Source organism: Ochotona princeps, chromosome 6 (genome assembly GCF_030435755.1).
Source record: "Ochotona princeps isolate mOchPri1 chromosome 6, mOchPri1.hap1, whole genome shotgun sequence".
Taxonomy (NCBI): Eukaryota; Metazoa; Chordata; class Mammalia; order Lagomorpha; family Ochotonidae; genus Ochotona; species Ochotona princeps.
In genome coordinates, this window is record NC_080837.1 from 76,223,074 (window position 1) to 76,247,407 (window position 24,334).

General features: G+C 39.1%; 1 protein-coding gene across 2 annotated transcripts in view; it reads left to right on the forward strand.

Annotated features, from left to right (window-relative positions):
* GABRB3 (gamma-aminobutyric acid type A receptor subunit beta3) overlaps nt 1-15,012 on the forward strand; it is a 214,533-nt gene extending 199,521 nt beyond the window's left edge. For both annotated transcript variants that reach the window (XM_058666520.1, XM_004597601.4), the window contains exons 8-9: nt 5,054-5,298; nt 13,188-15,012. In XM_058666520.1, the coding sequence (XP_058522503.1) occupies nt 5,054-5,298; nt 13,188-13,523 (581 nt within the window). In that variant the 3' untranslated portion in view covers nt 13,524-15,012. The remainder of the gene's footprint in view (nt 1-5,053; nt 5,299-13,187) is intronic.
* Nucleotides 15,013-24,334: the final 9,322 nt, after the last annotated feature.

The following is a 24,334-nucleotide window of genomic DNA, read 5'->3' on the forward strand; positions in this document are numbered from 1 at the left end:
GTGTCCTCTACTAATGAAAGGAATACAAAATATACAAATAGACATTTATTGGAATGCCTTCTGGGCCTGTGCAAGTGGAGACCTGGAGCCAAAGCTACATGAGCTTTCCAGTAAATCTTCAACAGGAATTTTAATGTTATTGTGATAATTACAGTGATATGTGTACCAGACACAATTGTTGGACATCAACAGGGGTGAACTCTACTGAAAATGTGAATATGCAGATTTTCCAGCTAATAGTGATTATATACCTTTTAAACTCTGGAGTGTTATTTTCAACAATAAGAAATGATCTATCTAAAGTGAATTTTGTTCAATCAGTGTTTAATTTGCAATGTTTGAGAGCAGAATCTATTTTGTCTTAACCACACAGGTTTATTATTTTAAGCCTATGTCTGCCTCCATGACTTGGCTAGAGTGGAGGAATTTTAAGCTCTGATTAATGTTGAACTTCTGGGAGGCAGGTGTGAGAAGCCAGAGTGGGGGGACATTACTAGAGTAAGATGAATCTGAGGCCCGGAGATCTAAAAGGCAACTATGATCCTAGGAACTGGGGTGTGTGGACCAACAGGAGTGCCACGCATGTCCAGCTGAAGGAATGTGGCAGCAAGTACAATGTTCTTTCTGCCTCTTTTGCTAGGGTAGGACTTCTCTCTTTGTTGACTCTTTGCTTTGCTCTACAGAAGCTTCTTAGTTTGATGCCGTATTTGCTTGACATAATCTAATTGAGAAATATGTTGAAGCTAACAATGAATAAAAAGACATAGTAGCCTGGTGAATATAAAAAAAAGTGAAATATACCACTCTGTGGTCATCTCCTGTACTGCAGTTGGATGGTGTCACCTTGAAGAACAAAAGAGTTTAACAACAGCAGGAAACCTGAAGGTCACTGAGAAAATATTTATATATAATAAAATATATATGGTTATAATATAATTATTTGATATTATTATTATCATTGTTAGCAATACCAGTTGCCACTTATTGGCACATCATCAGTGCTTTTTAGCTATTGCGTGTAGAGTTCCTGACAGCTCTAGATGGCTGTGCACTCCTCATGGCTGAAATGGGATTTTGTCACAGGCCATGTGGTTCAGCTGTCCAAGCTGTAGGCCAGCACATGCACTATTGTGTACAGGAACTAAAATGACAGAAGCAATTAGTAAATGTATTGGCTTTTAAACTAAGAGCTTATGTGAGCCCAAACTGGAAGCCTAGAACATTGTATCAGTCTGTTTGTGATTGGTGTAAAAATGATGTTGGAGGTTACGTAATGTATAAAGAAAAGAGACACATTTCTCTCACTGCTGTGCAGTATCAGTAGCACGGTACTGATGTCTCCCTTGCTCCAGTCAAGGCCTCCATGGTCCGTCCCTCACATGGTGCATAGCAGTGTGATGGGAGTGCATGTGAGAAACAGAGATCACATCATGATAGGCCAGGGAGCCAGAGAGCAGAGAGGGGCTCTTGGTATAACATAAAAGCTTCTCGCAATAACCGATGGTGGTACCACAAGAACTATATTCAATCTTTCCAGTACAGCATCCTCAGTCAAGTCCACCTCTTAAAGCTTCCAGCATCTCTCACATTACCACACTGACCACCAAACTTCAAGCACATGACCTTTGAATGGACTTCTCAAATAATATCTAATCCATAGCAAGCCCTCACTGAAAAATCTTACTGTTAAGGGACTCCGTGTTCCAGTATGGTAAGCCGGAATCCACAGTCCTCACATATGTCCCCAGGACCTCATGGACCAGGCTAAGTACCTGTAAGATGTACCTGCTGTCCCAGTTCCTGGAGCCTCCACTGAAGCTTGTGCTAGACACATCCATTCAGTATAGTCAGCTGGAGAAGCAAAGCCCTCAGGCTCCCCAAATCCATTTTAAAGGGGAAAACTAAGTAAAGGCAACAACATTACAAGATTTTTGAATAATGCTGAGAAAGCCCCATTTTGTAGCATTTGCCTGATGTTTTCACATTTATTTGTAAACTGCAATTATCGTGTTGCCATTTTCAAATTGGAGAAAGTCCCCAGGTGCACATGAATTTGATGTTAAAGAAGAATGTTGAAAATTATCTGACATCTTAAAATTCCATATATTCCATAAGCAGTCACAGTGTGCAGTGACACATAAAAGTAGTTTCTTGGTTTTTGGAGCAGTTGAGAGCTCAGTGGAAGGATAGTGTGTGTCAGAGAAGGCTGATGAGCTGGTTCTGCAGGCTTTAAGTCCTCTCTCTGTGGGACACTCACCGTGAGACTGCATGCCTGAGGATAGGAAGAGAACCCAGAAAGAATTAAACCATAATACCTAAGTTCGAATCACCCACTAGGGAGATGCGTAGGACACATGTATAGTTGCCTGGGCTTTGTCCCAGAGCCTGATGTCCTGAATGTGCTGGCTGATCTGCCTTGCACTGCTTTCTGGACTCAGTTGTGCCATTCATTCCTTGGATTACTAGGGATAAAAATCTACTGCTGAGCTCTGCCCGATGAAAGTCTCCACGTGGTGGAAGATCTGACATAACACCATGAAAAAAAAAAAAAAGTTGTCCTGCCGGCCTTAGAAAATGCATTTGTAATCAGTGTCTTCAGTTGCCCAAGTAGAAAAAGTCCACCTTTTCAGTGGCCTTGATTTTTGTGTAAATTCTTAATATTTCAGAATTAGAATTTGCACATCTATATCTTTTGCCAGCCCCAGATTGACAGCCATGAGCCAGGTAAGCCCCTCTGCCTAGCCCCTTCTGTCCCGAAAGTCCTCTTAACCGTGTGTTGTTTGGTCCGTGGAAATCGTGCAAGTCGGACCCCGTTTGAGCTCGTAGTGTCTAGGGAGACCACTCATTCACTGACAACTTACTTGTTTGGGCACCTAGCTAGGGTGCTGACAGGGCCGCCAGTGTCTAGGAAGATGTTCCATTACTGGCCCGCCCTCCTTGGGGAACCGGCTTCCCTTTCTAGTTCACCTCTCTCAAGGTAAGGACACTTTCCTCAAGCCCGAACTAACCGCAGGGCAATCGGGACAGAATGGGCAACTCATATTCTTGGGCCTATAATCCCCAGACCCCAGTGGGATGTCTGTGGGCTAATTTCAAAGGCATGGGACTAGGCCAAGACTCAGGTCGCAAACCCCTCAGACAATCATTCAAAATGATTGGCGGAGAGCACTTTTAATTTTAATATCCTCACGAAATTGGGCAATTTCTATCACTGCGATGGAAAGTGGTCCAGTATATCTTACTGCAGACCTTCTGGGACCTCCACCCCTGCCCTAAGCTTTGCTCTTTCTGTTCTGTGTGCCAGGTTCTCCTGGCTAAGCCTTCCCCTCACTGTGGACTTCTGGGACCCAAAGCCTGATCACACTTTCTCTTGAACTTCTGGGATCCTCCCCAGTTCCATTTCACCCTCACCCCGCTCCCTGCAACACCTCCCCTGACTCAGGAACTCCTCTGACTTGCCAGCCTTCAGCCAGATCTGTATCCTGTAACTTCATTCACATCTCCTCCTCCCCCTAGCAACCTCAAGGTTAAACTCCCTCTTTCTGACTCTCCCCCGCTTCCCCAATAGTCACTGTGGCTTCTCCTGTCCTCCTCCTTCTTTCCCTGTAAGCCACTCTGCCCACAGCTGCTGTTTTCTCTTTCCCAAGGACATTGTAACTTTTTGTTTCTTCTCTTGATCAAACTCCCTGCCCCCACCAGTCAGGAGAGGAGGGAAAAAAATATAACTGAACAGGACAACAGCTCTTTAAAATACACAAGTTGTTGTAACAGCTTCTTTTAAGTGGAATTTAATGAATTAATGAGTAAGTTTTCTAGTTACCTCCAGCAAAATCTCGATCTGATTCTGTTAAGCTATTCTACCTCTTAGCTGCAACTATTTTCATATTAAGCTGCTCCTTGTATTCTCTGCCTTTCATTAGATTCTCATTGCTTAAGATCAGCAAAGTTATGTACTTACTTTAAAGGTATTTGAGTAATAAAAGGTATTTATGTTATTAAAGTGTGTGATCCATGCCTTCTTATGCAAATATGGTTTAACTCAGTTCAAGAATCTCTTACCAAGTTACCAACCAGTGTGTTTCCTGGTCTCAGCTATCCCTAAATACCCAATTTGGATTTTTTGTGTACAAAGAACTGTTGATTTTGCTATGAAAGGAAGACAATCAGAAAACATAATCCTGTCATGGTTGTAAAGGCTGAGCTTCAGTAGGTGAACAATGCAAAAATTCACACAGTGTTATATACAGAATTAAAAGAAATAACAGCAGAATAACAATCAAGGGGTTTCATTAATTGTCCCTGAGTATGATGAAATTATACAGCATGAAAAAAATTATTAATCTCTAATTAAACATTTTTTTGTGATTTTTGTCGATTATGTGCACACTGAATCAGTCAAGGAGGGGAGTTTTTCTGTAAGATAGCTGCTTTCAAGATAGATAAACAGAGAGGAGGAGAGAAAGAGTCAAGACTGGATATCATCCTTAATTATTTTTTTTTAAAAAGAAGAAAAACAAAAGGCCTTGCCTCATTTCTGTGACTTCCCATTAGCATTGTGGAAGGAATCGCTCTCTCCTGCGAAGTGGTCTAATCGAGCTCTTACTGTTGGACTTCCTCCACAGCCTTGGAGGGCTTCAGGTTCATTCTTCCTCTCCGAGGTTTCTCATCCCACCACTCACTCAGTTCTCCTTTTGAAGTCTGGATTTGTGTTCACTTTGTCCACTCTACGTACAGAGAACATTGTTCTTTGCCGCTCTGCTTCTCTCTCCTTCCATCCAGAATGCCCCATGCATCTTTTTTTGGCAGCAAGGAGTCATGTCCCCAAGAATTTCAGTTTCCCAGAGCAGAAATGCCAGCTTGCTGTTCCGGTGTGACAACATGACATACTGCACATGTGGCACCTTGCATGCTCTGTTATGGTGCGAATCCCCAATAGTATTCAGTCCCTCAGGTTCGAGTGCTCCAAGCTGTTTGGGAAAATCTGAAAGGAGTGTTTAAAAGGAAGACAAGGGCCACACAACCGCTGCCACTCACCAGTCCCTTTCTTTCCCAGGGATCACGACTGTATTGACAATGACAACCATCAACACGCACCTGCGGGAGACTTTGCCCAAAATCCCCTACGTCAAAGCCATTGACATGTACCTTATGGGCTGCTTTGTCTTTGTGTTCCTTGCCCTGCTGGAGTATGCCTTCGTCAACTACATTTTCTTTGGAAGAGGCCCTCAAAGGCAGAAGAAGCTTGCAGAAAAGACAGCCAAGGCAAAGAATGACCGTTCCAAGAGTGAAAGCAACAGGGTAAGATCCCCAGAATCTTTTCCCTCACCTGTCCTTATAAGATGTCAGTCATCAGGTATATAGGTATGGCCTTTGAATAGTTGTGCAGGTTTATTGATCATAATCAGAAATATTTTCTCCTGCAAATAACCGTTTTGTATAAAAACTATGTTAGTGCAGATGCTGGGAGAAAACACACTTTTCTGTTTCCTTACAGAAAGAGCGGAATCTGTGGACCAGGAATCAGTGGTGCTCTAGGGTGTGGAGGCCTACAAACATTACATAGATAAGCATTTTTTTTCAAGCATTTCAGTGTTCCCTTAGCTGTAAAGTTACCAGTTTATTGACTCAGTATGCTGTCCTGTTGTAAAGTGGATTGGGCAACAGCTTCTCTCCTCTTGTCTCCAATACCATAGTCCGTAGTGAGGAGAAGCTGAAATAAAAGTACAGTACGAAAGTCAAGACCAGAGCTGGATCCACACATTCTCAAAGATCTTTCCTGGCCCTGGCCCTTCCTGAGTGTGCCTGCAGAGACTAAGGAAAGGACCAGGGAGAACATACCACCTTAGGAAGTGACCTGACTGCGGCATTCCGGGGGAACACAAACCACCCCCCTGCAGATCGGCGATAGCTACATCCTTGATTGCACCTGACTTTGCCATTAGATGACATTCCACCTTCCCTTTAACAAAGGCGGTGTTTATTGCAATTATTAGTAACAAATTAATGGAAAAACCCTGGATTCCTACACATTTCTTTAAATGCATCCCTCCACCTTTTTCATCCAATGAAATCCTCAGAAATGCATTTCTGCCAATGTATGGCTTGCTCATATATTTCATTTTTTTAAAAAAAGAAATTATGAAACCTGCTTATTATCCAAGCCTGGGGGAATCTTGCTTGTTGCCTGTGCCCTTGCTGCCATAGTGGGTCTGCCCCTCGGGGAGAACACAGCAGTTCTTGGAGCATTGCCTGTGTCCACAGGCGTAACACTGGCCCAGAATATGTCCACGAATGTAGAAGAATGAATGAAGGCATGTGAAGTGAATGTAAATGGCTTCCTCCTTTTCAACAAAACGTAAATAGAACTGGTTCGAAAAACTCACTCTTTGAATACAGCCAGGCTTCCCACAGGCCAAATTATCTTGATTTTCTTACTGGAAACTATACTCAGTACCATACTTATGTTTCTAAATAGAGCTGCATCTTACTATGAATACACAATATGCTTTGGCCATGCTGTTTCCAAGGAAACTAGAATCCGTCACTCCATTGCCGTTTCTATGACAGTCGCACGCCTCACATACACACACGTCGGAGACTGTCTTTCCAGATTCTTTCTTCATTTAAAAATTTTGTGCATTTGCTTCCTTTCTTCCGAATGAGACTTTTAGAATAAATTGTGGTAGAGAAATTCATTGTGTGAATCTTACGACTTAAAACAAAAATTAAAGACAAAGAGCTTCTAATAGCCACAAAGACGATGAGCAGAACGAAGGAAGAGTACGTAGTGAATCAGAGGAAATTTTCAGTTGATTCTCAAGCCCATTTTTGTCATTTGGGTTTTTCTTTTTTTTTTTTTCCAAAAACTTCTTTGTTTCCTCAGCAGGATTTTTTCTTCTTTTACATGATCATATTTGTAGAAATATTATTGTAGATCAGTCAAGGTCTAAAGTAAACATTCAAATGCATACGTACTAGTTTTAGATTCATATTTGAAGCTCTCATAATCAGTATTAGCATTCTTGAATGCATCTGTGAATCTGATGGTCATTTAAATACAACTGAGCCTCACCTAAAGTTTACCTCAGGTGATGTACATGAATTAAAAGAAAACTAAAAAGAATCACAAGTGTTCTACACAAGAAAAAAAATGGCACTGCGAGATTATACATCAGCCAGCAGCTCCAGCAGTTCTTATAATATCCACTCATTCATTTTCTCGTACTGTTTATCAGTGCCAGCAATCCCCCGCAGTTTTGCCCAAGCTCACGGCTGTTGGCTCTACCGCAGGGACATGCCTCATCTTTGTTTTTCCTGGGACTACTGTCATTTTTCCCGAAAGTCATGTCAGTGGCAGTGAAGGCCACCAACAGCAATGACTTTATTGATGCTGCTGAAAGACATGAATACATTTTCATTCCATTTAGTGCTTTATAAGATTTTAAACTTGGTGTTGATTCATTTCTTTCTCCCAGACAAATGTACAGTGTCAACTTTGACCGCCATTTATTTGTGCGTACTCTCTGTTTGTTCCATAGTAGTTTCTGTAGCCCAGAGTTTGGCTTCGGTTGCAATACAGACATTAGCATTACCAGCCTGGTGGCATTTTGTAAGTTGACAAATGGGTATTATAATTTCCGGAAGTGGCAGAAATTTGTAATTCTTGACAAGGAATCAGAGCAGACTGAACATCATTGTAACTAATGAGTAAGATTTCATTCTTCACATGACAAATCCTTTCTAATTTTTCTAAAACTGGAATATTTTACTTAACTAGAAGCTGAAAGGAGTATGAGATATCCACTGTGAGGCAATCTGTGATGTATTTTAAGTGAGGAGATTTTAATCTTTGAATGTTTGTACCTGGCAAGGTTATAGAGCAGGAAGCAAACCGCATTGAGACCAGTGATTCTAATTATAGTAGACATGAGATGAACCCTTCATAATAAGGAGCATTCGTGAAATGATGTAAAAATTGCAATTCATCTTTCACTTTATAAAGAGCATACTTCACCCATACTCATTTATATTCTATTTTAAGATCTAAATTCGATGTAATAAAAGATTTTTCTCTCCTTTGCTCCCTTCAAAAAATAATCTTTCAAGAATGTTGATATAAATTTTCTAGTTGATATAAATTTTCTATATATTCTGTTTACATGAAAACTGTGTCTAAATGTTAAAAGCAATTTTATACTAAGGTCTTACTAATTGGACAAATAAGCAAGTTTCTATAGTTCCTTAACTACTTATATTGATTCCATTGCCTGTGCTCATCTTCTCTGACATGAAAATGATGTAAAATTGTGTTGGTTTTTGAGTTCAAGCTGTCCTAAGAGAGCTCCCAGCTATAAATGCCCCAAATCATGAATGTCCTAGTCACACAGGGGCAGATTAATTTTATAAATTATTAACAATGTAGAGAAGCACATTTGGACTTTCTTCCAGGTAGGTTTTTCTTTAGCAGGTTTCAGATGCACACTGCTGGATTTCAAGTTCCGTGAACTCATTTCTCTGATGCACAGCACTGATCACATCCAGGGACTGCAGAGACAGAGCATCGATTTGTATGGATATGAATTTTGAAAAAATCAGCTCAGTAGTCTATTGGCCTCACCTCTCATAGCTTCTTGTTCTTCGTGTGTAGTTCATAATATCACCATGCACGTTATTATCTCTTTGCCTCCCACTACGCTGTTTTCTGCGTCTAGATACTTTCCTCTTCTGGCCATGACTTGCACTTTCAAAATTTAAACCTGTTCCTCAGTACCTTTTCTTCCCGTTTTCCTCTACCATTTGTCTGCTTCTTCCTTCTCAGTTCCTGCTGCAAACAGTTGGTTTGTCCCTCTGCTCCCAACTTCCACAGTGTACATGCAATGCTTGTAAAATGGCAAATCACGTAACCATCCATGTGTTCAGCAAGTCTGCCCTAGCCAAGAACACCTGATCCCTCGCGTCTGCCTAAACATGTACACTTATGAATGACACAGCAAAAATAAGAAAATGCTAATTTTTTGGCAAAAATATTGGAGCAAAGATAAGAAAATTCCTCCCCCCTATTTTTTTTGTGGGGGTGCAGCTTGCACCTCTGAGTGATTGTAGCCTGTCTGTCATCTAGGAGCATCTAGGAGACTGTCCTTGCCATGAAGAGTGCCACAGGGACTTTCTCCACTTACTTACGCACAGGCAACTTTGTGTAGGAAAACTGAGCAGCACCCAGGCTGATGAGGTACTTGCTGCAGGGTGAGTGTAGCGATCCTTGCCTTAGACCCCTGGAGAGGAACCAAGTACTGTATAGCTCTGTCTCTACACCCTGTGCTCTCTCTGAACTTCACAAATGGAGGATTGATCAAACGGTGATTGGCGCTGCTGCTGAGGATGTAAAAAGTATGCTGGTGATGTTGAGAAGAAATGCTAGGATTTGTTGCAGTGGCTGGAGGGCAGTAGTTATTCATTCAGGACATTTCTCTTCTAAAGAAAGCAAAAATCAGTGAGGCTGATGTAACCAGAGCTGGGGGTTTCCCTGGACTCTCAAATTCAGCTTTTAATTTTTATCCCTTAGTTTTCACTGTCCAGCAGAGATGGACTTGGTGCCTGGAACCAATAATCACACATGTGGACTACTGACTGATGGTCAATAGTCGAAGTTTATTAACAGCTTCAGACTTTGCAAAATCAGAGGGTCATGTAGGCATAAGGGAGGAGAGCTTGAGGAATTTACATATCAAGAGCAAAAGGGAGTTTACCAGTAAACAATTTATTAGTTGAACAGGTGATTTTTCTTGGTGGGTTAGATCCTGTTCCCCTGCCTGTGAGAAGCAGCACCTCTATTTGACCTGTTATCTGAACCTGAAGGTTAGGGAGTTTGGGCCTGTTCATTTCCCTATCAACTGCTCCCAGAGCCTTTCTGACAGGACTGTAACGTGGTGGCTTCACACTGGCAAGGCTTCCCAGTGACCCCTCTTTAATCAATTGTTTTCCTACAGATATAGTAAGTTATCCTTCTACACCATAGCTTGAGCCATGTTGCAGAAATACTTCTGTTTTCTACTGAGAACTTACTTTCACTTCTAGTTCCTTTAATGAGGGACTTTTAGATTCTTCAATGTAAGAAACAGAAGACCTTACTGACCTGACTCAAGTTTGCATTTCCATTCATCACGTAGTGGACATTCCTGTTGGGTGAGATGATACAGAGGCATTAATGATGGTAATAAGAATTGCACTGACCTGCCTATCACAGGCTGAGCAGGTGCTTGGCAAGAAACTGTTAGCACCAGCAAGCACTTGCTTCCCACTCGGCTAGTTTGCTTTCCTTAAGTTGCCTTAGGTACTTATTGAGCCTGTGCTTATGACATTATTCCTTCCTTGTGCCTAAAAATATTCCTTTCATTCTTTGAGACCTGATGCAAATGCATTTTTCTTTCCTGCCTCTTGCAATGCTTTTAAGTATTACCTTAACAGATCAGCACAGCGTAAGCAGCTTGAAGCAACACCTGTCTCTACATCACAGTCACACAGGATCAAAGTATGATGCTCTGGAATTCAGTGGGTTTCTCTGCTTAGAGTCTTATAGGCTGAAGTGAAGGTATTAGCAGGGCCATTCTCTTTTCTGAAGGCTGTGGGGATAAATGTGCTTTCAGATTCATTCAAGTGGCTGGCCAAAAAGTTTGTGGAAAAGTGGAATAAGGAAATACTCTTATTTTGTGGCAAACTTGTCTTGCAATTCATGTACTATTTTGTCATAAAGCGATTTTTCTGGGAACCCCTTGAAGAGCATTTAAATGGTTTCCCGTGTTTGTAGGAAGCCTTGGAGACCGATAGCTGGAGCCCATCTTTATTCCTACTGACTGTTCCCTTCCTTCTTTTTGCCTTCCCTGCTTCCATGCAAAGTGATTTTAGTCTTTCTCAGGCTTTAAAGCATTCTGCTTTTGTTTCTGAAATTTGCTTCTAACAGGAGAAAGTTTTCTACAAAATTCTTGCCTAACCTGTTATTTTGCTGTCCACAGTGCTGGTTATCTTAAGTCAACTGGGGTATTAATGGAAAATTTGAGACACAACAATGCAAAAGTGTTACATTGTTTTCTGAGTAGCAATGATGGGCTCTTATGCCACGCCACTCTATCATGCCCTCTTGGGCAGAACACGCTTCGCTCCTTCCCCCTTCACAACCATACTCCCATGCTTTGTGGAAGCTGAGAGAGAGATGAGAGAGAGCAAGCACATTTTTGTAACATTTAGCTGCCAAGTTCATTGTTTGTAATATCATACTGTGCCTATTTTGTAATCTAAACTCTATCATAGATATGTATAGGGAAAGAATAGCAATATGTATCTTCTTTCTGCCAAATCTAAGTGGTCCTGGGATGTTGGTCATTCTCTGTGTGCTCAAGCCACTTTGATGTCTAGAGGCCATCCACCTAGGGTCTCAGCCCTGCTCAGTGCCGCATAGACCGTGCTCTTCTCTATCAAGAAAACCTGATCAAGAGAGCCCGCTCTCTTGATCTCATTCCCTGCTCATCTTGCATAATGCCTGTAGAAAAAGTAATGGGGGGAATAGGCAATCGTAAGCCACAAATTAATAAATGGATAAGTTATTCATCTACAAAATAATTAGTTTTGTGAAAGCCTCATTGAGAGAGCCATAGCTGCTTAGAACTGTGCTAAAAGTACGTTTGGGCTTCCCACATACAAAGGAGGATAAAGCATATGGCCCTCCGGGTAAAGGAATATAGGCTATGCTGGAGCAGTGCTCAGGAATCTAGGGAATGACCTGAGAGATTTCGACAGGGTTTGATACTGCTCAGAGAGGAGACGCTGCAGACTCTTCCTACATAGAACCCCACTAGAGACTCTGAGCCTCAGGACTTCATGTTGAAAGGTCCTTGGTAAACCAAACAAAACATGGGCCACTGGCATCACCAGGGGAGTTCTGAAGCTCTGTTTAACATAGAGCAAAATGTTATTTGAATGTTCAGCTCCTTTGTGGGGCAGGATTTCCACTTATTTTATATACATATTCCTTCAAACAAAGTCCTGATGAAGGACAAGGGTTGGACGAGGAGCTCCTGCTTGAGTGACGTGTCTGTATTTATTCCAGTGACTCCATCAGGAGTATCTTCAGTTAAAGCACAGCCCACTAATTTGTCCATGGAAGTGTGTGTGTGTGCATGTGTGTTTATCATGACAAGAGGTGGCAAGCTGACTTCCCAAGAATAGAAAAAAAAGGCAGTAGTCCTCCCGGTCTGTGCTGCATGATCCCTGGTAAATGCCTGAAGCCACAGACAGTACTGAACCACATAGAGACTATGTCTTACTCTACATGAACATGATTGACTCATGATTTGGGCACAGCACAAACTTAATAACAATGCTAATAATAAAATAGAGCAGTCATAATAGATGATGCACTGTAGTTAAAAAGTTGTGTGAATATGGTGTTTCTCCCTTAAGCTATGTGACTGCTGTACTCACCTCTCATCTACATGATGAGAGGAAGAGAGGTGAGTGACGGAGGTGTTGTGATGTAGTGTTGGGCTGCTATTTCTCTTCTGAGCCTACATCAGAAGGAGGATTGTTGAACCATGATGATGCCATTTAATTGCAGATAATCGGTACTGCAAGTCGAGGACTCATGCGTACGTGTGGAGTGGCTGCTACAGCTTCTATCCAGAGTATATTTGTGGACAAAACTTATACCTCTAAGTTAACATCATAAAAATCTGTTTTCTCTTCAATAATGCGTTGTATCCATGAAGTGAAAATTTAATATGCAAGCACCCTATCACATATTTTTTTTCCGATGGCCTTTGTGAGAAATTTTAAATCAAATGAATTCATTCTCTAAACTGCTGTTGAGTCTCCAGATTGACATTTCCCAATAAAGCATGGTGTTAGGTTTGACAACTACACATTTTTTTCATATCGTATGTCGCACGATAGCATAATATTGTTCTCTCCCTGATTTATGTGCCCATAAGAAAATTAGATATGGACTTGTGACTGCTGTTGAAGGACTATACAATTGCAATAATGGGTGGGGAAACAGTTTGAAAGGGGAGGAATTGGGAAGGTGGAAGGGGAATCTCTCAGTCTGTAGAACCATATCATGAACAAATAAAATAAAAAAATAAAATTAAATGTACTGGCAGCCTACATGTCTAATTATGCACTTTTTTTCCAATTAGGTGGATGCTCATGGAAATATTCTGTTAACATCATTGGAGGTTCACAACGAAATTACCGAAGTTGCAGGCAGTGATACCAGGAATTCAGCAATATCCTTTGACAACTCAGGAATCCAGTACAGGAAACAGAGCATGCCTAGGGAAGGGCATGGGCGATACATGGGGGACAGAAGCATCCCACACAAGAAGACCCATCTACGGAGGAGGTCTTCGCAGCTCAAAATTAAAATCCCTGATCTAACCGATGTGAATGCCATAGACAGATGGTCCAGGATCGTATTTCCGTTCACTTTTTCTCTTTTCAACTTAGTTTACTGGCTGTACTATGTTAACTGAGTGACTGTACTTGATTTTTGAAAGACTTCCTTTAACACTGAGTGAAATATTACTCTGCCTGTCAAGTTTTTATACCTGTACACACACAGACACACACACACACACACACACACACACACACAGACACACACATATATACATACGCAATTGTATATATATGTGAACTTTCTCAGCATATATATAAAATACACGTGTATATGAGGATGTATGTGTATGTGTTCATACACAGAGGTGTAAGCTCCTATGTGTATGTACATATGCATACATAAATACATTTGCAGCTATGGACAATTTAACACAGGATGCATACTAAAGAAAGTCATAGTTTTTTTTTTCTTAATTGAAAGGGACAAGTATCTAAATATTATGCCTTGAGAATGAGGACATAAAACACAGTATCATCCCAAAATGTGTCTTTTATTATCATGTTAGACATTTTAGTTCAAAAATCAGAAAGAACTTCTTAGTTCATCTTTTTGACTCTCATGCAGTGGTATTGCTAGTTTAAAATGAGTCATACAGTTCATATTCTTTCTTTCAGTTTACTAAACAAAGACTTTTTGGCTTTTCTGACGATTGGGTTTGTTTTTCATTATGTGTACTTTTTCTGTACTGGTGTAGCCAATGAGGTGAGTCGCAGCCTGTGCGCTCCCCTGTTCTCTTAAACATAGATACATCCCACGTTGCTGTCTGAGAGTCTAGTTTTTGAAAACCCATCAGGAGTGAATGGCAACTCACTGTAAGTACTATAATATACAGAATTTGTATGTCTCTCCTTCGCCTGGAGTGGATCCAGCTTAGCATCACGTGGGAACACAGTGGCACGTTTTGGCAGTCACATTTCCGTCACTGAAAATGTGCACTCTGTCGCTTATGGATCTTTAGGCCTGACAACTTACAGAAAGCATAGACGTCTCAGGTTATTTGTTACTCTAAGGAAAAAACCATCTAGGGCAACCCCCACTCCCTTCCCCCGCAGTTATGTTGTCAACCATTCTTACAACATTGTATGTTAATATAAGATATATTTGCATAATATGCATACATCTGTATATTTACCAAGATTTTGTTTCTTATGCTTGCTCTCATGGCAGCATGCGATGTCATATTTTTCTTTATGTGATGTAATTACTTTCTGTTAGCTAGAAATTAAGACTGAAGCTAAAACACTTCTGATGTTCATGTTTGAAAACTAAGATATTCCACATGCCTTTATTTCTGTATCTGACATATTTCATAAGCACATCCAATGACTCCTAGGCTGCCTAGGATTCTGCAGGAACACGACCAGTACACATCACGTATCACCCAACAATCCTTGACCGTTCTCGGATGTAAAGAAGGCAACCTGACAACAAACACGGTTCCTTCTGAGCCACAGCCTCATCAGTATTTGGACTTTTTAAAGCTCGTAGAAACAAGACAAGGTGCACCGGTTTCATAGTCGCAACCTTAACTTACTATTTAGATGAGATCTTTCTAAAGAAAACAAAGAGATGATATATTTTTTGTAAACAATATTTCTATCACAGGCATCCATAAACTGAAATGACTACAGTTGTGCAAACAGGTGTCACAGTGAAGTTATGCATTTGGAGAAAAAGAAGAATTTTAAAAAGCAAAATACACAGGAAGGAATTGCTAAATTAATAATTTATCCCAAAATGTCACATATGCCTCACCCTCTCTGTTATGTTCCAAACAAAATGAGCAGAATGTAGTCCAAGATTCCTGTTTCTGGCCCGAGCATTCTCCGCATAGACAGAAATACCACCCTTCCTGAGGGTGTATACTGTGGGGACCATCGTCAGGAGCTGACCACTACTTGATTTTTCTTTGGTGGCCATAGCAACCATTACTTTGCAGGACTCTGCAACAGTTCCAAACCCGCCATCAGAGAAAACACAATTCATAAACTCTCATGTGAAAAGCACTTTTGTAATCTTTATACCCTTCCCCACCTCCATTCCTCTCTTTATTCAACGTCTTCTCCCAATCTCTGCTCTCTTAGTTTTAATTTTTTTTTTTCTGGAGACTAGTCAATGGTTTATTGGTTGTTGGCTTTTCTCTGGCAATTTTTGTCGTAGGTAACAGTGGGGGTTCCTAACAGATTGGAAACAACCTTGTAAGTGGCCTTATCATTGTTAACATGTTAAAGAACAAAAAAGACATTTGCGAAGACCTTATCCCTTTCAATACTTCAGGTATCTTTTTTCTGTATTCAGTAATTCAAGGTGTGAGCTTCACATGCAGAAGGAGGACCCCAAAATGCAAATGAACATGGACAGAAGCTTATAAGTATTGATTTAAGTGTATAATGTACACTTTCAGAACAGCGACATTAATTCTTTCTGGGAGAAATGTGATTCAAAAATTTTTTGATGCATAGTTGAGGTACCCAAATATCAAAGGCAGAGACCCCTCCCCCGGGGCACAGAAGAGCTGCAGTCTACTTCCCAAGTTTTTCTGGATATAAATTTGCATGGTATAGTCCTAATAGCTTTTGAGCTTTTTATATGCATTTGGCACCGAGACTGGGATCCACAACTTTGTAAACACTGCAATGAAGTTAACATAATAGCTATACTATAAATAGTGTTTGTAATTACACATACATACACACACAGTTACATACACATATTCTGTAAAAAAAAACCACAACTTTTTAAGATCCTTGGGTATGTGTTTGCTTTACTCCATTTCAGAAGAAAATTACTTTTCTTCAAATTATTTTATAGCTTCTCCATTTTTAAAATCGTGAGAAGTAACAAGGAGAGAACTCTGTGCTGACAGAAGAGTTGAATTTTATTCTTCGTCCTGTTAAAATGACCTCTCATTACTCCACAGTGGTTATTTGAGCCAGTACGTGAGCCGGGTTGAGGAATTCTGAACCCAGACCTCTGACAATAATGTGTTGAGGTTGTTACCTGCATCCAGACCTTTTGAGTAAGGAGAGAAAAGTTTAGTTGGAGATGTAATGTGACTTCTTTCTCAACTGAAAGTAATAAAAAGTTAACTTTCTAAGTAGTCCTGTCTTACTGAAATGCTTCACAGGGGCTCACAATGTACAGAAGACTCCTAAGATGGTTTGCTACCATGAGGTTCAGATATGCTCGAGACAATTCGAAAACCCTACTACATAAAGCCCTGCAGAAAAAGACTGAAGGAAGTGTTTTTCCTGTTCACCAACCCCAGGATTGCAGAGGGGTTTCACTGTCTATACCATTCATTTACACCCTGAATCTCAAATAAAGTACAAAGTACATTATAATATTCTCATTAGGTTTATAAGTTATGTGCACATCTGCAATATCATGTGTTTTTAATGCCAGCACCCAGAACTTTGCCATGTTCAAGTGACTCGCATCAAAGGCACTTCTCTCCTTTCTAAACATGGAATTGACATATCACTAAGATCATCTCAGAGGTGATCCCAAAAAAGTACGGGACTGGTTTTAAGGGAACAGACACACTGCAGTTGTAGATGTCCATTTTCAACAACTAGTAGAAAAACCATTGGTGTTTGTCCCTTAGTGGTGTGTTCCAAAAAGAGCATGTGTCCAACTATGAATCTCCTGGCTTGAAAGTATAAACTGGTCCATAAATCTTAACTTTAGACTCTGCACCAGAAAACCAGTTTGTGATTCTGGCCATTTTATGTAAGCAAAGCTGAATAATTGGTGAACTATTTTGTTACTCTTGGACTTGATTCTGGTTTTCTTCTTAGTGTGAGCCATCGGTCCAAGTAACATTGAATCTTGGGGCAAGGAGCTGCCCAGGTGGATTCGATTTTCCCAGGACACTAGCTAGTGTGCCTTGGATTGATTACCTCTTCTACTGCATTGAAAGGTGCCATGTTTTCCTGAAATACTAAATTCCCAACACCTGGGTAAATAGCAAACTCCCAGAGACTGGCTCACACACCATGCCTCTCTCCAGGGATAGCCCCATGAACACGTTATGTCTTGTCTCATTTTTCTACTTCCCAACTCATTGAGTACATTAAAGGTAAGTACAGGACTGTTCTAGTAGGAGTAGGTGATTGCTGTCTTAATCAGTTCCCATGTTGATTTCCTTTCATTGTAAAGATAAATTTAAACCCGGTTTTGCTTAAGCACATTGATGTAATTTTTTTGGTATTATTTGACATGAAAAAAAAACAGCAAAATTGAGTGATAGATAAAATATGAAACTTGTTGATGAATGACTTCAAATTTATTAAAAAAGGACTAACTGACTTAAATGTGAAGACTGATTTTTTTTCTCCCTTGGTTGTCTGTTACTGAAATGATGTGGTGGTTTCATCCCAGTTCTTTTTAGCTGCATATGCCCATTCAAGTTATTCTGAAAGTTAAAATAAATAAGCCATATTACCCTATGAAAGGCCAATTTTAGTATGAATCTAAAGTTGAGAAATTGCAATTTAAACAAAAAAGGACAACAGACACATTAGACAAATAACATCCCTGTCTTACGTGTTATAAGAAAGGAATGCTTTTGTATTAATGGCTAGGGATCCCACCTACAAAAATTAACTGGTAAATGTGGTAAATTATCCTTATCCATACTTCCTTTTATGGAAAAAATAAAACCACACTTATTTGCTTTCATGCATTTTTTATTAATTACATTGCATTATGTGACACAGTTTTATAGGGTCTGGGATTCCCCCAACCCCTCCCTGTACCCTCCCTTCATGGTGGATTCCTCCACCTTGTTGCAGTATTACAGTTCAAATTCCATCAAGACTCTTTCATTGCAAGCATTGCTTTTATGCATTTAAAAGGCAGAAAAACATAGAGGTGGAGACAGAGATCTTTCATCTACTGTTTCACTCACAAAATGCCCACTATAGCCGGGACTAGCGCAGCCCAAAGTCGGGAAACCCAGACTTCAATCTGGATCTGTCAGTACCAGGTACCCAGTTACTCAGACTGTTACTTACAGCTTTCTAAAATACACATTACCAGAAATTTGGAATTAGAAACAATCCTGGAACTCAAAACAGTCACTCTGAAGTGTATAGAAGAGTCCAAGTGGTGTTCTATGTATGGTGGCAAATGTTTGTCATGTTGTTCTTGGTTCTTTAATAATACAAATGAATTTCCCTTGTTTTCTGCCCAGCAAGAAAATAACGGTGTCTTTGAGTGAATGAATGAGTGAATTAGTAATGAATGGACTCAGACATCTAAATCCAGATGAGCCTTTTACTGAGTGATACATTTACATGTTCTGAAAGAGACTGTTGACTCACTCAGACACCTGAAAAGCAACACTCGCTGGGGTGGTCATATGTAATCAAATGCCTTCAGTCAGGTAGTGCATGAAAACAGGTTCACTTCCAAATTTATATACTCTAAGGGAAGTTACACAATGTTTTCAGTCATTTTTTTCACGTATTATGTTCAAGTTCTTCTTCCCCATCATATGGACAGCTTTTTCACACTGCAGTTTTACTTTGGGACCCTGAGTTGGATATAGGCCATACTGATTGTCTGGAGCTAGAATAATATACATTGGCTTCACCAGGCTCAAGCACCAACTCTCCTGGATAACAAGTGGAAAGTGATGAATGACTGCAGAAGAAAAGGTTTTCAAATTCGAATCTAATTTTAAAAGGTCTTCATCAAGAGTGTATTTGGTTTTCCTTTTGAGCAGCTAAGGGAGCCTCACTGGATATGGGATCTGGTATACTCATAGAGCCTCTGCCAGTTCTCTAGTTAAGCCCTTGTCCCACATCTGCCACCATCCACACCACAAGTGTCACTGTAACTTCCCTTTCACTGACTTCTCAAAAGCAGCAGCTGTCAAGCTTACTTTGAATTCAGACACCACCCTTTGGAGACGAGTCTGAAATCTGATAACATTTCCAAGGGAGGACAGTTAGCCCTGTGTGGGTCTAAACCAGAAATGGCTATTGAGTTCCTCCTAGAATGACAGGAAACATCCCATGGCCTTGGCTTTTTGTATAAACATGTCCCAGCTAGAGTCATTAGACAAGCAATGGAGAAGGTGATTGCAGATAAAATGCAATTCACTGCAGTGGCAAGCTGCCCAGTGGATGTTGGTGCAGGAGTGGGTGAGTGCATCTTGAAACTAAAAAGAAATTAAATCAGTGGCCCTGGGGGCCAGAGAACTGTAAGTAAATGTTTTACGCCTTAAATCTGCATTCTTGTTTCATGAAGTTTCTGCAATTAGCTCTTAATTTATTTTTTAAAGGACACCCTTTGCCTTCCATGAGCTTTTGTCCTCCTCTTCCACCTCCCAACATTGGTTAGCTATTACATGATTTTACACTCTCAAGGTTCAAAACCCTGACATTTCCAGTAAACATAAAACTATATTTCGTCATAGGATTGTGTTTATAGATTGTTTCTAAGAGTTGGAAACTTAATGGACAAGTCATATTATTTAACTGTACTATATATGTATGGCTTATGTACGTATAGGGTTTATTTTGTTTGGATGTATAACCATTAGAATAATTTAAAACAAAACAAAACAAAACAAAACAAAAACAGTTGTTTCCTACCTGGAAAGTGGTATCAGTTAAGAGAGTACAGCAGAAGATATAACTCATCAGCTTTTAATTGCATTATCATGATTCAGAGATTCATTTACATTCATCTCCAACTGTTATTGAGCCTGGAGGACTTTACCTAAAAATTAATTACAATGGTTGAAAGACACTTTAGCATTCTGAAGTTTTAAAGATTATGTAAATATTCCTCCAAATAAAACTGAACAGTTGGCTCGAGTTCCCTTACCATTGTTGAATGTCTAATGTCTCCAACTTAGGCTATTTTAAGAAGAATGTTCCTAAGGTCCAAGTCAAATGAATTCCTTCTTACATTCCTTCAGATAATCCAAGCCACATAGCTTTTATATTTACATCAAGACTGTGCTGGGTATAATTCTTCCCTAGCCTCCACAAATAGCTGTTGTTATTCACCCCTTCAATCATGAAAATCATGGGTAAGAATCTCTTTTCATTTTTCTTCCTGTACAAGTCAAGAGAGTATATTTTTGAACTTGCTTTAAAACTGTAATCCTGATTTTAACCCACTGGAATATATACATATAGCATCCTTGTCTTTCCCCTTGCAAATTGGACTTTGCTAGCTTCAGTTCTTCCTCAGATAACACCACAGGAAGGGTTTAGGTTCCCTGGGAATTCTTTCCTTGACTTTTTGGATTTAATGTGTAGTTAGCTAATTATTGGCTTGTGGATGGAGAAGTAACTGCTCTAGAACTTTAATCATCATGCCATTGTGTTTTATCAACTGATGATACTGATGACACATTTGGTGTCAGCTAATGTTATTTACTCATATATGACTCAGATCCCCACTCTGCACCCCATCCAGCTGCCCTGTTTAAAGGAAGCTTTCTGAATGTCTTTCGGCTACTTCAAACACTACATTTGGTGTGAGGTTTTTTGTTACTTTAACCATGGTGTTTAATCCTAGGTGCACCTCTGAGCCCAAAATTCCATATCTCAGCTGTAAGCATTTTTTTGTGTGTATCATTTCCTTTGCTATTTCCTCTACTTTTTCCATGGGCTCTTATAAGTCAGAATTTGTTCATAATGGTGTAATTTTTATTACATAATGCTGATCCGGTTTTTTTTCCTACTAGCTTTTTTTTTTTTTTTTTGCTAAAATGATGTAACTTTCAACCATTCTATTTTATTTGAGATAACATTTTTGAGTTATAAAAGTCATACAGAAACTGTACATGTGTAATTTAATGAATTTTAACATCTGGATTAATCACCATCTAAATACCGAACACCTCCCTCCATCCTTAGTACTTTTACTTGGGCCCTCTCTCCCCAACCCCCTTTGAGACTACCATTCCTATCTCTAAGCACTTTCTAACTAACGTCTTTGCACAGCTGATGCAATGGAGAGGATTTTCGTTTTTTAAAATCTTAAGTGGAGTCGAACAGTTTGCACTCCTTTTTCTGTACTTACCTCTCAGCACAGTACTTTGAGACTCAGACATGCTGTTTTGTATTATCAATAGTTCTTTAATTTTATGTTCAGTAGTATCCCATTGAATGGAGAAGTCAATATTTGCTCATCTATTCAGCTATTGTTAAGAAAATTGGATTGTTTCTACTTCGTCAATCTGATCTATAAAGGTGCAACATGTACCAGTCTTTGCAAAAAAAAATTATGCTTTCATTTTTCTTTTAGTAAATAACTAAAAGCAGGTCATATAGTGTTTTATGGAATTTTTCCAATGTAACTGAAACATTTTATGTTTCACAAATTCCATACAAGAATTCTAGTTCTTGCAAGTACTCAGCAACACTTGTTATGGACATTCTTTATCATTTTACCTATTCTGGAAATTGTGTGTTTTACATCTTTTGGTTTAAATTCGAATGATCTTTTTGGCTAACAATGTTGAGCGCCTTTTCCTGTGCTTGCCACTTGTTTTCTTCATCAATAAAGGGCCTGTTCTAAGTCTTCTGTCCATTTTATTAGTTTCTTTTATTATTATATTTTAAATGTTCTTTATATGTTTTAAATACAAACCATTTTATCACAGCTACGCATTGTAAACCTTTTTCCTCTTAGCTCATGGCTTCTGGTTTTAATTTTTAATGGTTTTTTAGAAAGTATAAGTTTTCATTTTGATGTTAAACTTACCCATTTTTAGGGGCTATGTATTGCAATTGATATTCTAACATAACTATTTATTAAACCCAAATTTACAAAAATTGTTCCTATGTTGTCTTCTGCATGTTTTATGATTTTAAGTGTTACATTTGGACTTATAACACACTTACATGTGATATAAATAGAAGTTCACTTTCTAAATATGTGTGCCCATTTCTCTGGCAGCCTGTGGTTAACAACAGCAAAACATACAAACAATAAAACCCCCATTTTCTCCCATAAAATTGCCTTTACGTCCTTGCTGAAAATCAGTTGTCCATAATATGTTGGTCTAGGTCTAGATTCTGTTCTGTTACAGCTGCCTATGTTGAAGTCACAGTCTTGACCACTGTGTCTTTAAATAATACTGAAAGTAATCTGTTGATTTCATTTTCTTTTTCAAATAGTTTTGGCTGTATTAGAACTTTTGGATTTTCATAAAAAATTGAGAATTGACATGTGAATATAATCAGGATATGTAAAAGCCTTTTAGGAAGTTGATCGGGATGTATTGAGTTTAGTGTTCAATTTGTGGATAACTGGTGTACTAACAACGTTGAGTCATCACATGCATGAACAACATGTATCTATTGTGTCCTGTTTTCTCAACCTTGGCAAATGATCATATAAGACCATATAATTCACTGTTGTGAGAAGCTCCTTGCTAGCAGTATCCTCAGTCTCTACTTGTTAGACATCAGCAGCAGACACTGCCCACAAATCTCTGACAGTGGCCACCAGAGATGCCTCCAGACATCACCAAATGTGCCCTGGAGCTAAAGTTTGGAGAGCAGTTGGTTTAAGCCTCATATAGTTTCTCTTGACCAGAGTTTCTGGTTTTAAATGTAGAGAGCTTGCACAACTCTTGTCATTTTTCTCCCTGTTTTGTATTGTTAGTTAATATTGTAATGGGTAATTTAAAATTTTTAATTTCTGATTGTTGCTCATGTACAAGATTGCAATTGATTTTTCTGTATTTATGTCTTAAAATATTGCTAAACTCCAAAGTCTTTAAAATAAATTCAGATTTTCCACATAGACAATACTATTGTCATAAAGATAAATTTGCATCTTCCTTTCCAATATGGATACCATTTATTTCTGCCTTAGTGTACCTGCAAGAACTTAAAATTTGAATAAAGGTGATAAGCATATTGTTATCTTTCCTGATCTGATGGACAAAGCACTCAGTTTGTCATCACTAAGTTGGTGATTCTGTGAGTTTTGCATCAATATCCTGTATAATATTGACAAGTTTCCTTCTTTCAATTTGCTGAAAGATTTTCATCAGGAATAAATATTAGATTCTGTCAAATGCTAAATGCTGCTCCTAATGAGCTGACAGCAGAATACATATATATATTATATATATATATATTATATTTCATATGGTATGAAATTTGAGTTGTGCATCTATCTTGAATTCTTGGGCAAAACCATAATGGATCATGATGTATTCTTCCTCATCCTTAATTTTGCATTTGATTTGTTGGAGATGATACTGGTGTGTAATTTATTCTCATGTAATGTCATGGTCCATTTTTAACATCAGACTGACTGATGGTGGCCTCATAAAATGGGCTGAAAATGATTCTCTACTTTTTATAAAGTGTTTGTGATAAATTTTCCATAAATAGTTGGTAAATTGAAGTCATGTGATCTTTTTTTATTAGTATAAACAACAGATTTCATGTAGTTCATAGATTAAATTCTAAGAAAAATAGTGCTATGTCTTCTTGTGATTTGGGTTGGAGGGGAAACATTTGAAGTACGAACTCCAGTTCTTTAATAACTGTTAGGGTAATAAGTGGTCTGTTTCTTCTTGAGTAAGTTTTAAGAGTTTCCCATTCTCAATCTTTAAGTTGTTGAATTGATTAGTGTGAACTCCATAACACCTCTGAATAGCCTTTTAATATTTTACAGTATGTAAAAATAGTTGCTTTCTGACTCCTAAAAATGGAGTCTGTGACTTTCCTTTTATGCTCTGATTATTGTTTCACTTTCTACCTCTTTATTTTGTACTCTAATCCTCAATATTCCTTTCATTATTTTACTTTGAATTTCCTTGGCTATTCTTTTCCTGCATTTTTAAGTTACAGCTGAGGACAATGATTTGACATTTCCTTTTAAATACACTTATAG